A 16,685-nucleotide genomic window follows, 5' to 3' on the forward strand; every position below is an offset into this window, starting at 1 on the left:
ACGTGGACGGTCAAGGTTCCCCTGTTTAACCGTGTAAACTTCATATAGGATGGATGCAGCGTGTGCGTGCGGTCCGACTACTTTCAATGAGAGCGTCTAAACTGGATGCGTGCGATGCGTGTGTCTGCAAAACGCATGCTGCCAGCCGCAATGAAATATGGTGTATATGCCTAAAACGCAAGCAAAGTAAAGTTTGTTTTATTTAACGACGCCACTAGAGCACATTGATTTTTTATCTTATCATCGGCTATTGGATGTCAAACATATGGTCATTCTGACACTTTTTAGAGGAAACCCGCTGTCGCCACATAGGCTACTCTTTTACGACAGGCAGCAAGGGATCGTTTATTTGCGCTTCCCACAGGCAGGATAGCACAAACCATGGCCTTTGTTGAACCAGTTATGGATCACTGGTCGGTGCAAGTGGTTTACACCTATCCATTGAGCCTTGCGGAGCACTCACTAGGTTTGGAGTCGGTATTTGGATTAAAAATCCCATGCCTCGATTGGGATCCGAACCCAGTACCTACCAGCCTGTAGACTGATGGCCTAACCACGAAGCCGCAGACGCAACAGTTGGACCGCACGCACACGCCGCATGCAGTCTATATGAGCCTTTAGTGTGCCGAAATCTTTAAGATAGTTGTAACGTGGAAATGCTTTAGCCAGATCCCTGAACATGTAAAGCTTGTGTAAACTATTTATAGGTGATGTTAATTTTGGTGGGATTTTGGTGGTCTCACGTGGTGTTATAAATATAATACGTGAAACGAAACTCCAGTTGTACAAAATAGGACTCGCAAAAGCGTTAGACTAAACATTGTTCTGGTCCAATGGACTGATAAAAACCACCGCACCGACCCAGCCCCGAATAAGTTCACTCTCTAGATCCTCTGTTTGGAATAACTGGTAAACACACAACCTTTTGACGTCATCACGAAATCCACAATACAAAATCACTCACGGAAATCATACAATATAATATTCACAGTTTCTGCTTCTCGTCATTAAATGGAATGTTTTTCTTCTTTGATTGCTGTACATGTAAATACTTTTTTTTTTATCAGTCCCTGAAACCCAGAACAATCCTTTCGAAATCCGTGGATTTGTGGGGAACAATTTTGCGTTCTTCTTTGAGGACATCGATGGGGAAAAACGACGGGTGCTCTTCGTTCATGTTGATGAAACCGAAATACTTGCAGAGCGCAATGCCTGGTATCCACAGCACCGATGCCAAGATGAGAATGACGGCGAACATTTGGCACCACCAAGGCCAGAATAACCGGTGAGCCACGCCCTGCAAAACAAAAAATTCAATAAAATAAAGTTTAGGGGTTTTTTCAATCTGATTAAAATTAGCTCTACTTGTATATACCAGTAGATCTAACAGCAATGCGTAGACTCCCATGTCCAGGTGACATTTCATCTATAAATAACAATTTAAATATCGACCAATTACACTTCGCCTTTTACAGCGTTATTCGGGAGCATACAAATTCTAAAAATATCGGGCGAGACTATTTATGCAATAGGCGAACTTGTTGGTCTATTTCAACATTGAAAAAAAAACAGGGGGGAAAGTGCAGTAATAAACTCTGGATTGTATACTAGTATAAACAGATTTTATGGCTATACCATCATGGGTTTTTTGTTTCGTCTTGAAACGAATTTTGTATCAAATTTTATATTGCAATTAGTTTCCGGCATACTTCGTAATTCACCCGAATCATTTCGTATACCCTCGGCATAATCCCGAATGTTTTCAAATTCTTTTCAAATCACTGGCATGATTTTGCAAGTAAGGTTTTGATTGGTCGAATGAAAGGTCAACTGGACATGAGCTCCAACGGGCTGCTGTTAGATCCACATGTAATAGTGGAGCTAATTTTAATTAGATTGGGGGTTTTTTTTTTAAAGACACCACTAAAGCACATTGATTTTTAATTATCAGCTATGGGATGTCAAACATTTGGTAATTCTGACATATAGTCTTAAACAGGAAACCCGCTAAATGTTTTCCGTTAGTAGCAAGGGATCTTTTATGTGCACCATCCCACAGACAGGATAACACATACCGCGGCCTTTGACCAGATATGGTGCACTGGTTGATACGAGAAAAAAAAACCAAGCAGTTGAACGGATCCACTGAGGTGGTTCGATCCTGCGAGACAAGCACATCAGGCGAGCACTCAACCGACTGAGCTGATACGAGTCTCTTACAAGAATAGGACCAGCCTCGATGGCGTCGTGGTTAGGCCATCGGTCTACAGGCTGGTAGGTACTGGGTTCGGATCCCAGTCGAGGCATGGGATTTTTAATCCAGATACCGACTCCAAACCCTGAGTGAGTGCTCCGCAAGGCTCAATGGGTAGTTGTAAACTACTTGCACCGACCAGTGATCCATAACTGGCTCAACAAAGGCCATGGTTTGTGCTATCCTGCCTGTGGGAAGTGCAAATAAAAGATCCATTGCTGCCTGTCGTAAAAGAGTAGCCTATGTGGCGATAGTGGGTTTCCTCTAAAAAAACACCTGTCAGAATGACCATATGTTTGACGTCCAATAGCCGATGTTAAGATTAAAAATCAATGTGCTCTAGTGGCGTCGTTAAATAAAACAAACTTTACTTTTACTTACAAGAATAGCCACAAGAATAGGCGATTGTGACAAAGCAAACATTATAGGCCGAATTTACAAAGTCTGTTTATGTGTTACACGCGTGTTACACAGAGCCGGTTTATCCTAGTAGCACCCCGCGCTTCAGGGGGCCCGCGTAGATGTGTACATTTATTTTCCCCTCTCCCCGAGGGGGTTGCAAAATATATATCCTGGAAGGGGCCCTGTTGTTATTTGTGCTACAGGCCCCGCGGATCCTTAAACCGGTGTAAAAGGAACGCCGGTCTGTAGGACCTCGGTTCCTAGGAACAGTAGTCCTATCGGACCTCCATATCTTAGGAACCATAGTCTTATCCGGACTTTCATTCCTGGTTTATTTTTAAGTTGTTTTTATCCTAGGACATGTATTCCTACCGGACTTAAATTCCTTCTACAACAGTGACAGAAATACTAGTCTGGCAAATTAGATGTCCGTTTAGTATACTCTGCAATTTGCACGAGCTGCCAGAAAGACACGAGAAAAAAAGTGAGGTTTGGGCAGCCTTCCCTCGTAGTGTGATGGATAAGTGTACGAGTTTATTGTGGGTTCAAATCTCCATGTCAAAAAATATTTTTTAAGTTTGAGTATCAACTTAATGGGTTTTTTACGTCATAGACTTGTGGATCAGACATGTGAGTGAATTTTTGTAATCGTCTTACATTTTTGTTAGCATATTGAAGTAGGACGAATATCTTGCTGTTTTCAAAAGTATATAAAGCAACTACAGATATAAAGCAGGCTATATGTCCATGTGTTCAACACGAACAAATACACACACACACACACACCCTCAATATGTAGCCCAAAATTGTTTTAAAAATATATATATGAAAACTGGTAACTAACATGCACACACAATTTACAAAGATCCTTTTAAAGAGACTAACTACTCATGATTCCAGATTCGGACATTTTAATTTCGTTCGGGCAATAATGATCAGCATGCCTCCCCCACCCCTTCTCCCAAAAAGGGAGTCTGAATGCCTATTGCGACCAAAACGGTCAGGTGTGAAAGTGTCATGAGTAGTTAGTTTGTTTAAAAGGATCTTTGTAAATTGTGTGTGCATATTATTGACAGTATGATAATTGTTCAGGGAATACTGTTTTGTTTTAATCGGTATAATAGCCCATTGAGCTGCTAAAACCCACTCTTAGACATTCATATTTCTATTAACTGATGAACATTAATGGAAACCATTTAACATATTTATTTATCGATGGTATGGTTAGTTGGGACTAAGATGTCATAGAGGCTAGAGTCTGATAATTATGTCATATGTTAGACAAAATTAATTTTTAAAATGAGCAAAATTGACAAAGCAGGCACATGTTCAGTAAGTTATGCAGGGGAGAGGTCAAGAAATTTGCTTTGAAGAGGGGTGTTTAGAACACGCCACCCCATCCCACACCCTATGTACACGCGCCTGCAACATTACTGACAGAAAGGCACACTCTTAAAATTATATAATAACAAGATAATGTATATAACGCAAATATCACATTTTTATAGTTAAATTATTATTATTATTATTATTATTATTATTATCAAATACTAATATATAATGTCTAACAGATAATTGTGTTGGTATATCATATGGGCAAGTTATACTTATTTGCGAGTACTAATATGCTTCGAATTATGGTAAATGTTTTTGAGTTACTTTTAAATGTTTAAACATTTATTAGTTGGAACAATACGCAATGAATAAAGACCTTGGTTCTGCTCATGTAATAAGCTCAACAAAATGTGTACAAACTCTTGCAAATTATATAAATGGAAAATATTGGAATAAATAGAAAATATTTAAATAAAGAGAGGCGCTAGTATCCTAAGTTAATTAAATAAACCAAAAAGGAAACTGTTTTTCGTTTTGTTTACATTTATAATTTAATTTGTATGTGTACGACCTGACTTAAATTTTTATTGTCCAGGAATGCAAGTCCGGCCCGGACTTGATATCCTGGCAGTCAGACCAGTATTCCTAAAGAACGTAAGTCCTAGGACTTGCATTCCTAGGTATATTAGACCTAGGACCTGCATTCCTAGGAGATTAAGTCCCGGCTCTGTGCGTGTAACTACAAGTGCATAGAGAATAATACATGAGTGGCCGTTAGATACCATTTATCTCACAACGAGTTGTTTTAAAATGTATCTAACGAGCGAATGCGAGTTTGATAAGTTTTTAAACAACACGCTGTGAGAAAAATGGTATCCAACGGACACGAATGTATTATTTTATTTCTTACATATCCTCCAAAACCAGGTTTTAAGCAAATTTTAACATCTTTTTGGACTAATAATTATTTACAATCGTTGCACTTGTAGCGAACTTACGCGTCACAGACACATGATTGTCAGGTTAACTACACGTCACAGTGTAATATATTTCCACCGTGTTGTTTTTCACTGGCTGCATGGCACTGGTGACCTGGTCATCACCTAGGAGCGGCCAGAAATTGTTAACAACCCATGTGTTATAATGTTATAAATAATGCATGATATTCTCACCATCGGGTGTGTAAGAAATGTATTTACAATGCTTAAACAACTACGTATAAGAAAAACAAGCTTCGTAAGCTCAGTATGATTTCATCGGTCACTATGGGATATTCTCGTACGAGACACTCGCATAGTGTGGCGTCGGCTTAATGGTGACTTGTCGTACCTTTTCTGCGTCCCACGCGTCGTACGTGACTCCGTTGGAGAAGATCTCCACGAGACTTGCTGCTAGAATGAGCAACATGGCAACGGGCGCCAGGTAGCGCCAGCATATCAGCCAGAAGTAGCTGGGTCTGCTGCCCAACATCAACTCGACGTCATCGGATAGTCTGTAAACATACGGGTATACAATTTTTATAGCATAGATACAATATATGTATACATATTTAAAATAAATCTATCCCCGTCGGTGGGCCCCATTTGGGCTATTTCTCATCCCAGCCAGTGCACCACGACTGGTATATCAAAGGCCGTGGTATGTGCTATCCTGTCTATAGGATGGTGCATATAAATAATCCCTTGCTACTAATGAAAACATGTAATGGGTTTGCTTTCTAAGACTATACGTCAAAATTACCAAATGTTTGACATCCAATAGTCGATGATTAATAAACCAATGGGCTCTAGTGGTGTCGTTAAACAAAACTAACTTTAAAAAAAACTTATTTAAAATATAATGTTATGCAAGAAAAGTGTCAAGATGGTAAAGATTTTTAGTAATCAGAACAAAGTGTTATTTGTTTGTATTGTTTTGTAATGTTTTGTTCTTGCTTTTGGTGTGGGGATTTTCCGGGTTTTTTGTTTGTTGTGTTTTTGTTGTTTGTTGAAGGAGAGTTGGGTGTAGTAGACATATCACAGTATAGTAGGCTAAATAGCGATATTTTTCCTTGAACTTGTGACATATGACTTAGCGATACGTACATGGTTAACGCTAAGAAAACCAGATCAAGATATCTTTACACACAATAACCATGTTATAATGATATATCTACGATAGCCATGATACAATATGTCAATGACAACCAGGATATAACGAGATTTTCTCAATAATTAAAATATAATTAAAGGGACATTCCTGAGTTTGCTGCATTGTAAGATGTTTCCGACTAATAAAATATTAAACTTACATAAATATATTTTCTTGTTTAGACTATCACCGTCTGTATATTTAATGTGTTTCTGGTCGTCTTAATATTTCTAAGAAGCCCAAACTGGATTTTGTCTTCAAATAATTTCGTACGTACAAAAAAAACTATATTTTAGGAAATAAAATGAAATATAACCTAGTACATATATTAGAATGATCAGAAACACGTTTAATATACAGCCACTAATATTTTATGCAAAAAATATATTTGATATGTAATTACAATCGATAAAAAGTCTTTGTTAGTCGATAACATCTTTAAAATTGCAGCAAACTCGGGAATGTCCCTTTAATACATTCTGAGTAGATGATCATGGTACAATGATATTTTTACAATAACTAGGATATACAAGTAGTTCTATGACAACCATGGTTTATCGATATTTTTATAACTAGGGCATAAGAATATATTTACGATAAACGATAATAAAGGTATGAAGATATCTCTGTCTGTTATAACCAAGGTACAAAGATACTGGACAGTACTTACTGTTTTAAACCGTAGACATATGAAATAGCTATACATTCGGACAGCGCTATGATTAGCAGGGGTATGTTGGCGCAGAAGGAATCAAACAGAGAGAACACGTACGGGCCAGTCGTAGTGGCGAAGCATAGTGCAAAAATGCATGATATGAGACAAACCACCCCTGGAAATAAATAAATAAATAAACTCAAATAAATAGCACACGCTGAATACTATAGTCCTGGTCCCCGTTCCACGAAGCGATCTTAACCCTAAGATCACCTCAAATGCATTGCTACCTTGTGCAAATACGGTGATTTTAGCGCTAATATCGCTTCGTGGAATGGGGTCCTGTTCAATTGTTTAGACCCTACGTTTTTTTGTGCAAATGTTACGTTTAATTCCTATTCAATCCTTGTTTTCTTTACATTTGCATGAACACAAACCCAAACCCCGACATGTTTTATATACAATTCATCATCTAAAATGCTGTAACCTCACCGTGTTGCAGGGGTGTAACATTCTCTTTGAGAATGGCCAATACAGCACACAATTGAAATTTTGAGTAAAAGTCAGTATCTATCTGTGATATTTGTATTTTTGCACAATTCTTTACATTGTTTTTATTTAAATCTTGAATTTTTATATTGATGTTGATCATCACTTTATTTGTTTGCATTACCATAGTTTGCTGCCTGTCGTAAAAGAGTAGCCTATGTGGCGACAGCGGGTTTCCTCTCAAAATCTGTGTGGTCCTTAATCATATGTCTGACGCCATATAACCGTAAATAAAATGTGTTGAGTGGGTCGTTAAATAAAACATTTCTTTCTTTCATTTATTCATTTAAAATACACGAAGTTTACTTATTTCCCATTTTACGGCTATTTGCATAACAAAATATTAGGATACGAGGCTACGTGAAGGCAATTAATTATAGCTTGTTTCATTGCAACAAGGTTACATACCGTACCTAACCTAACATAACTGGGGTGTACTAACAAACAAAAATCAGCTTACACAAGATCTAAAACCTGTCGGGGTTTGGATTTGTTTTCATGCAAATGTAAAGAAAACAAGGATTAAATAGGAAGTAAACGTAACAATTACAAAAACACTTAGGGTCTAAACAATTGAACAGGACTATAGTAGGTTGTATTTAATAGAACATCCACAGAAATGGGTAAAATTGTAAGAACTATTTAACAGCATTAAAATATACACGAATAATAAGGTAAAAAAAATGCATGATATGAGACAAACCACCCTGAAAATTAATCATAAATAAACTCATTAAATAAATAGTAGACGCTGAATAAGTTGTCTTTTAATGGAACATTCGCTGAAATGGGTAACAGTGTAGGATATATTTAACAGCATTAAAATATACACAAATAATAAGGCTAAGTAAAATTAAGTAACACAAATACATCAGTTCTTTATTAGTTTACGTTATACAACTTATAAGTTTTATAATAAAAACAGCAAATTATAATATATACGTATTTACAATACCTGGTAATGGTGCGGAGCGCTATAGCACTATCTAAAACACATTTATGCATGGAAAAACAATACATGTCTAAAATAAACGAAATAAACCATACATAATTGCATGATAAATAATTACGTGGGTAGTAATATAGAAGATATTAACTAATAAACACATCACGTGCGTATGGAAACTAAAGAAACTGAACTGAACTATATAGCACGTTAAGTATACGGTTGGATTGTAATTATGTATAAGAAGTTATAATTAAAATATAAAAAAAAAATTGTGTATGATATTCTTGTTAGTTGCAGGCAATTAAAATTCATGTTAACAAAATATTGAAAGTGCAGAAGACATAGTTATTATTGATATTATGGTACAACCGTAAAATAGTAAAAAGACAAATCGACAAGCCCATTTCAAATAACATATATTCTGAAAAAAACATAAGTAATTTTAATATTGATTTTATCAGTAAACACGGCTGCTTTTTACTAATGTTGAGTTTTTGGCAAATATGTACTTTTTAATTTTACATTTTAATTAATGCGATAACATGTCTCAACGATAAATGCGGTTGCAAATAACAAAATAAAATATATTACTCTATATTTAAACCACAATTCAAAAATCACAATCAGTCCTAAGCCCATTTCAAATAACATATATTCTGAAAAAAACATAAGTAATTTTAATATTGCTTTTATCAGTAAACACGGCTGCTTTTTACTAATGTTGAGTTTTTGGCAAATATGTACTTTTTAATTTTACATTTTAATTAATGCGGTTGCAAATAACAAAATAACAAATATTACTCTATATTTAAACCACAATTCAAAAATCACATTCAGTCCTAAAAATTACTTGAAACAGACAAAACAAAATTATACGGTTTTTGGGGGGGGTTTTGGGGTTGTTTTTTTTTTACGGTTAATAGCTTACCACAGACGATTTCCTTCCTGACGTGTGGAAACAGCATCATGTCGTTGAGGGAAGTGAGAGCGCCCTCTAGCGTGCCGAACATGCTGTCCAATCCAAGAGTGAGAAGCATCAGGAAGAACAGAATGGCCCACAGTGGCGCCACCGGAAACTGGTTGATGGCCTCCGTGAAGGCGATGAAAGCTAAGCCTGTCCCAGAGGCGGACTGCAAGACAGAAATATGTCATTTCCTTTCAACCTATTTCTATGTATATATTAAGGTTCAAGTACGCTGTCCTGGACACACATACACACACCAGTTATCTGGACTGTGTCCAGGACAGAGAATTTGTTGTTAGTGGTTACTAAGAGAGAAATGGGTGCAATGGTCTTACACAAATTCATTGAGTCGTTAAACCCGCTCTGGGTGGGAGCCGGTTCCGAGAGGAGAACCCAGTACCTACCAGCCTTATGTCCGAAGGCGTAACCACTACACCACCAAGGCATTTAATTGTATATCATTATATGTGGTGAGACCTCCTTTAGCGTCCGACTCGCTATGGGGAAGAGGAGTTCCGGTGTGGGATGTACGGGTTAAATGTGTATAATTCCCTGGATAAGTAGTTTCCAGTGCTGATTTCAATTTACCTTTGTTTTCGTGACCTCAGGGGAAATTAAAGGAGGAAAGAGTACAACTCGTGAAAAGACAGAAAAAGAATGAATGAATGAATGAATGAATGAATGAACAAATGAATGAACGAATGGATGAATGAATGAATGAATGAACAAATGAATGAACGAATGGATGGATGAATGAATGAACGAATGGATGAATGAATGAATGAACGAATGGATGGATGAATGAATGAATGAATGAATGCATGCATGTTTAACGACACTCCAGCACGAAGAGTATATCGGCTATTGGGTGTCAAACTAAGGTAAATGCCAAAAATAACATTAAAACAGAAGCATTTGAATATAATTAGGAGCACGGGTCCCGTGGTGCCCTTTCGTGGATCCGCCTCTAGGACTAGTTTCATTTCTAGGCATCTAGCCCCTAGCCCAGTGGGAATAAGTCTTTACTGTCTACCCCTGTATGACGCATATCTTGTCCAACGCTGCAATACGCATCTCAGTGAATTGTATTTCAAATACCCATATTACGTTAACAAATAGTTTTAAAGTTTGTTTTGTTTAACGACACCAGTGGAGCACATTGATTAATTGATCATTGGCTATTGGATGTCAAACATTTGGTAATTCTGGCATGTAGTCATCAGAGGAAACCCGCTACAATTTTCTTACTGCAGCAAGGGATCTTTCATATGCATTTTCCCACAGACAGGAAACCACATACCACGGCCTTTGACAAGTTGTGGTGCACATGATGGAAAGAGAAATAAATCCAAGTCAGTTGAATGGATCCACTGAGGTGATTCGGTCCATATTATGTAAAATACCTATTGTTTGAGCTCAGACTCACCAATCCCATTTTATTGTTACCCCTACAGTTTTCAGATTGCAATTACCCTGTTGGTTTTAGAGGTCTTATCAATATTCTTCTAAATCATTTTAAATTGAATTATTTCACCAGTCAGTATGTTGTCATATTCTATTTGGTGCCTAAATAGATAACTATTTTAAAAGAGCGAACAAAATTATAGATGATTTAAATGTTTTTGTATACGATTACTGTAACTTTGACAGTGATGTATGTATTAAAGAGACATGCCCGAGTTTGCTGCATTGTAAGATCTTTCCGACTAATAAAATATTTCTACGATTAAACTTATATATTAAATATATTTTTTGGTTTAGAATATCAGTGTCTGCATATTCAATGTGTCGTCTTAATATTTGTAAGTAGCCAAAACTGGATTTTGTCTTCAAATAATTTCGTACGTACGAAAAAAATAAAATGAATTTTAATCTAGTACAAATATTAGAACAATCAGAGACACGTTTAATATACAGCCACTAATGTTTTATGCAGAAAAATATATTTGATATGTAATTATAATCGTTAAAAAGTCTTTGTTGGTCGATAACATCTTAAAAAGTGCAGCAAACTCAGGAATGTCCCTTTAACATCTCTAGCTAATAACATATTTGCGTCTTTGCACCTAATATCCATCAGAACTTCCCAATACCAAATACAGGTATAAAGGAATATCCTTACCACAATGTGGGTGGTCTACAAAACTATGGACCTAGTTTTATTCAAGCTAGGTGTTACTATGCTGATACACTTTTGTCAGTACATAGTGATATTCCCATTATTAATCCTACAAGTGACTTACCCATACATAATTCACATAACATCAGAGACACAGACTCTTACTTTACCTAACCTGGTCATGATAAAACTGTTGCAGACTGGCCAGAACATGGTGATGAACATGCTGATCACTATTCCTATGTACATACATATAACCGAGTTGACAAAGTACATGACCATGTTAATGAATATATAACAGTAGATAATGAACTGGTTCCTAACCTCTCCCCAAATGTGTATACTGATACTTACCCCAATCATCACACTGATATAGGTACAGGTATACCTACACACAATGAGCCAATAAATAACAACACTACTAATACATTATCAGTGAGCAAATTTCAAACCCCTTTACATACTGATAACTACCTCTTCCATTCTAGTTATCAAAACAATCTCACTAATGCTATATATGTTAGTAACTCACACTCTATTATAAGAACTGGGTGTACCTATCACAGATGTAATAATGTACCTGAGGGTAATCCACAATACACTTTATGTAATGAAGCTTGCTTTAATTATTCACAAAATATAGTGAATATTGATACTGATATTGCCCATGACAAGTGTCAAAATACAGATATGTTATCTCAAGAGTTAATTATTAATAATAACAGTATTAATAATGAACTTCTTGTGAATATGTCACATAATCTTGTACATGTTGACACTCATCTTTATAATTACTCACAATATAGTAATAGAGATACAAATATGATCTCACATAATAAATTAACCATTAACTGTGATGCTAGTGACCTTGTGAATAAGTCAAACAATTCTGTACATATTGACACTTACCCTGGTAATTATTCATAAAATAGTGTACATGCTGATGCTGATATTACCTATAGCTACCATAATAGTCATGCAACTATGATTGCAGATAGTAATACTACTTATGGTTGTCAAAATAGAGAGACAGATACCATTCCACATAATGATTTAATTTTTAACAGTTCTGCTACTGACCTACTTGTAAATAATTTACCAAATATTGTACATACTGATGCTTACTTCCCTAGTTATTCACAAAATAGAGTACATGTTGATACTCCTTACAACCATATAGGTAAAGGTAGTTCACATAATGAGTTAATAGACATTAATGCCTACTCTAACTTACACCATTCTGAACAGACTGTGATTTCTGACCTCCATGTTAACAATCCAATTAGCATTTCAACTGTGAGTAACTCACAAAATCTTGTAAATACACCTACTCACCAGAATCTTGGTTATGCAGAGCAAACTATCATATCTAACCAATCTAGTAGTATCACTTACCAAAATAATTTACCTTTCATTGTAAAGCAACCCCATACTAATTGTAATACTCACTGCAGAAATTTACTTCACACAGAAAATCAGCCCCAAGATAGTATTCAGAACAAGAAGACAGAACATTCTGTTGAAAATACACAAGTTGCTGATGGGACAGAATACCCTGATATTAACACTGATTGTCAAGTTAAAAATTCTAAGCTTGAATGTTTGTGGGTTAAAAAGTAAACTAATTATACCTGACTTCTTATCCTTTATTTCAAAATATGACATTTTATGTTTCACTGAAAGTAAAACTGATGACTCTGACAGTATGCTAAAACTTATTCCAGGATACACAACTTATTTCAATAATAGAAAAGGTATAAGGTCATCCGGCGGCATTGTTATTGGTGTAAAAAATGAATTATCTAATATTGTCAAAGTCACCGAACAAATATCCTCTCAATATATATCTTGTTTTAGTATCACAGACATCCAAACTCAGAAAGGTGATGGTAATTGCTTAACAGTAGGTGTTGTATATATCCCACCTACTGGATCACCATATTTTAAAGAAGACACTTTTGACATTATAGAAAATGAAATCTCTCAAAATGTAGAATCAGGAAAACCTTTGCTGTTATTGGGTGATTTCAATGCCAGAACCAAATGTTATCCTGATTATAATATATTACTCTTGATGATGATATCTTTATTGATAATATTGATATGGAAAATTTCCTAAATGATATATCAAAGCTGGATAATATCGATATTCCTAGAGATAGGGCAAGCCAGGACAAGGGAAGGGTTAATGGACATGGGGCAAAACTTGTACAGCTGTGTAAAGTACATAATATATATATTCTAAACGGTAGATGTGGAAATGATAAAAACATAGGGAAAGTAACCAGCAAAGACTCGAGCCTGATCGATTACGCAATCGGTACCTACCATGTTTTTGAAAATGTAACTGATTTCGATATCTGTGATTTTGACCCATTTTTCTCAGATATTCATTGTGCATTAGCACTTACATATAAATGCAATACTTACTCAAACACGCATGTTGATATTAGGAAGAACATAAGTGATGAAATCGCGCCCAGTAACATTCCTAAGTGGATCCCAAGTTAACGAGAGGAATATATCAATAATATCGATAATAACTTAGTTCAAACAATCCTCTTAGTACTGGACGATGAATCTGTTGATCTACAAGCACGTGTTAACCAAGCAGCCGACACGCTGAAAAATCTATTTTTAGACTCGGCAGTCTCAACATTTGGTCAGGTGCGTGCTCGCGCTAACAACCGTGATAAAAAGTCCACTGCTAATAAGCGACCCTGGTTTGGGGTAAGATGTCAATATTTGCGAAGGCAGTATCATGAATCAAAAACATTATACTCAAAACACAAAACAATAGAAAATAAAAAGAGGTTAATTAATGCCAGTAAGTCCTATAATAAATTTATTTCTAACGCATACTCACAACACAGATTTAAAACTGAAAGGAAAATGAGAACATTACAACTAGACGATTCCAAGGGATTCTATAAAATATTAAAGGGACCACGCAAATCGGACATAAACGTTCCCCCAGTAAATTAATTCTTCAATTTCTTCAGTAATTTAAACAAGGGCGAACCGAATGAGGATAATACACCCGAATTTAATATGGACGAAGCACTAAATGAAGTAAACAATGACAGTATTATTAATGGACAATTCAGCGAAGATGAAATTTTAAAAGGCATAAAACAACTTAAAAATTATAAAGCTGCTGGTATTGACAAAGTCGTTAACGAGTACATTAAATCAACCGCAACAATTCTCTTGCCAGTTTACGTTAAACTTTTTAACATACTCATCGAGCACGGTGTTTTGCCGGAGGAATGGCTCAATGGTATCATCATACCAATTTTTAAAAATAAAGGAAACCGCCTATCGCCTGAAAACTACCGACCGATCACATTGCTTTGCTGTTGTTCTAAGTTATTTACATCTATACTCAATAACCGTTTAAATATATTTATTGAAGAAAATAATATCATGAGTGAAGTCCAGGCTGCTTTTCGTAAAGGCTACTCCACAACAGACCACATATTCACCTTACATAATTTGATAGATATCTTGAAAAAAAGAAAAAAGAAGTTGTACTGCGCGTTTGTTGATTTTCAGAAAGCTTTCGACATGGTTTCACGAACTAATCTATGGCAAAAGTTATTATATAATAATATAAACGGCAAATTCTTTAGAATCATTCACCAGATGTACCAAGGCCTTAAATCGCTTATATATGTAAACAACCAACACTCCGGGCTATTTCCATGCAACAACGGTATCCGGCAAGGCGAAAATTTATCACCTGTTTTATTTTCTTTATATTTAAATGATTTAGAAGACTACTTATTCAATCATGGATGTGAAGGGCTTTCCCCTATCCCAGATAATCCCGAAAACCCAATTGACGTTGGTCTTCAACTTATCTGTCTGCTATATGCTGATGATACAGCCCTCTTAGCAACAACTGCATCTGACCTACAGCATACGTTAAACACCTTTTATGAATATTGCAAGACATGGAAACTTAAAATTAATATCACTAAAAACGAAGGTAATTATTTTTTAACGGTACAGCTAAAGACTACAGACATATTTTCAAGATAGGAAACACTGCTTTAGAAAACATTAAAGAGTATAAATATCTAGGAATTACATTTACTAATAAAAATAACTTCCGAATTACAAAGATGAGACTTAAACAACAAGCTACCAAAGCAATGTATTTTGTACTTGCAAAAGCCAAAGAACATTTTCTGTCAGTCGACTGTAAACTTAAAATGTTCGACTCGATGATCCTTCCAGTTTTACTACATGGGTGCGAAATTTGGGGACATGAGAACACTGATATCTTAAACGCTGTCCAAATACATTTTTTCAGACATATTTTACCAGTAGAAACATCGACACCACTATTTATGTTATATGGAGAGCTGGGGAGAATGCCTATCGAGCTAACTATATACAGACGAATGGTCTGTTATTGGGCACGAATTGTATCGGGGAAACAATCTAAACTATCTTTCTTATTATATAGAGCAATGTTATTAGACCATCTTAGCAATAATACCAATTATAACTGGATCACTACAGTAAAAAATATCCTGAATAATTTAGGAATGAGCGATGTCTGGCTTTCCCAATCTTTTGTATCAGTTAAGGTACTCTCTCAACAAATAAAAAATAAACAATATAACCAATATTTACAAACATGGAGTAACGAAATAGAACTCTCATCGAAAGGCACTACATACAGATATTACAAAGAACACCTCAGTCTAGAAAAATATTTTACTATTATCCCTGAAAAGATGTGGACAATTATTTTGAAATTCAGATTATCTAATCACTATTTGCCTATTGAAACTGGACGCTGGAATAACATACCTAAGAAAGACAGGCTATGTAACCTATGTGATGAAATAGACATTGGTGACGAATACCATTATATTTTCGTGTGTAAATACTTTCATGATTCCAGGGTCCAGTTTCTACATCCATATTATTATACACGACCAAATACTTTCAAATTCAAACAACTCATGAACAGTAAACGAATCAGTGTATTAAAGAATTTATCAAAATTAATAAATGTTATTACTAATATCTTTAAACGCTCAAAATGCACCCAAACTAACAATATTTAAGGATTGTACTGTTTATACTGGACAATAACTTATTTATTGCATATATTGTCAACCACCATCTTGTCATGTGTATATTGTGAAGTGGAATGTGTGTACATATATACATTTATATTGTAAATCCCAAATTCTTCATGTATATATATATATATATATATATATATATATATATATATATATATATGTGTGTGTGTGTGTGTGTGTGTGTGTGTGTGTGTGTGTGTGTGTGTGTGTGTGTGTGTGTGTG

At 35.5% G+C, this 16,685-nt stretch overlaps 1 protein-coding gene across 1 annotated transcript in view; it reads right to left on the reverse strand.

Annotated features, from left to right (window-relative positions):
- Positions 1 to 453: 453 nt before the first annotated feature.
- Positions 454 to 16,685, reverse strand: part of LOC121389183 (sodium-dependent neutral amino acid transporter B(0)AT3-like) — a 94,061-nt gene continuing 77,829 nt past the window's right edge. Inside the window, exons 7-10 of the mRNA XM_041520788.1 lie at positions 9,203 to 9,404; positions 6,792 to 6,951; positions 5,321 to 5,483; positions 454 to 1,297 (exon numbers count right to left, since the gene is read on the reverse strand). Of these exons, the coding sequence (XP_041376722.1) occupies positions 1,064 to 1,297; positions 5,321 to 5,483; positions 6,792 to 6,951; positions 9,203 to 9,404 (759 nt within the window). The 3' untranslated portion in view covers positions 454 to 1,063. The remainder of the gene's footprint in view (positions 1,298 to 5,320; positions 5,484 to 6,791; positions 6,952 to 9,202; positions 9,405 to 16,685) is intronic.

This window comes from Gigantopelta aegis, chromosome 14 (genome assembly GCF_016097555.1).
Source record: "Gigantopelta aegis isolate Gae_Host chromosome 14, Gae_host_genome, whole genome shotgun sequence".
NCBI lineage: Eukaryota > Metazoa > Mollusca > Gastropoda > Neomphalida > Peltospiridae > Gigantopelta > Gigantopelta aegis.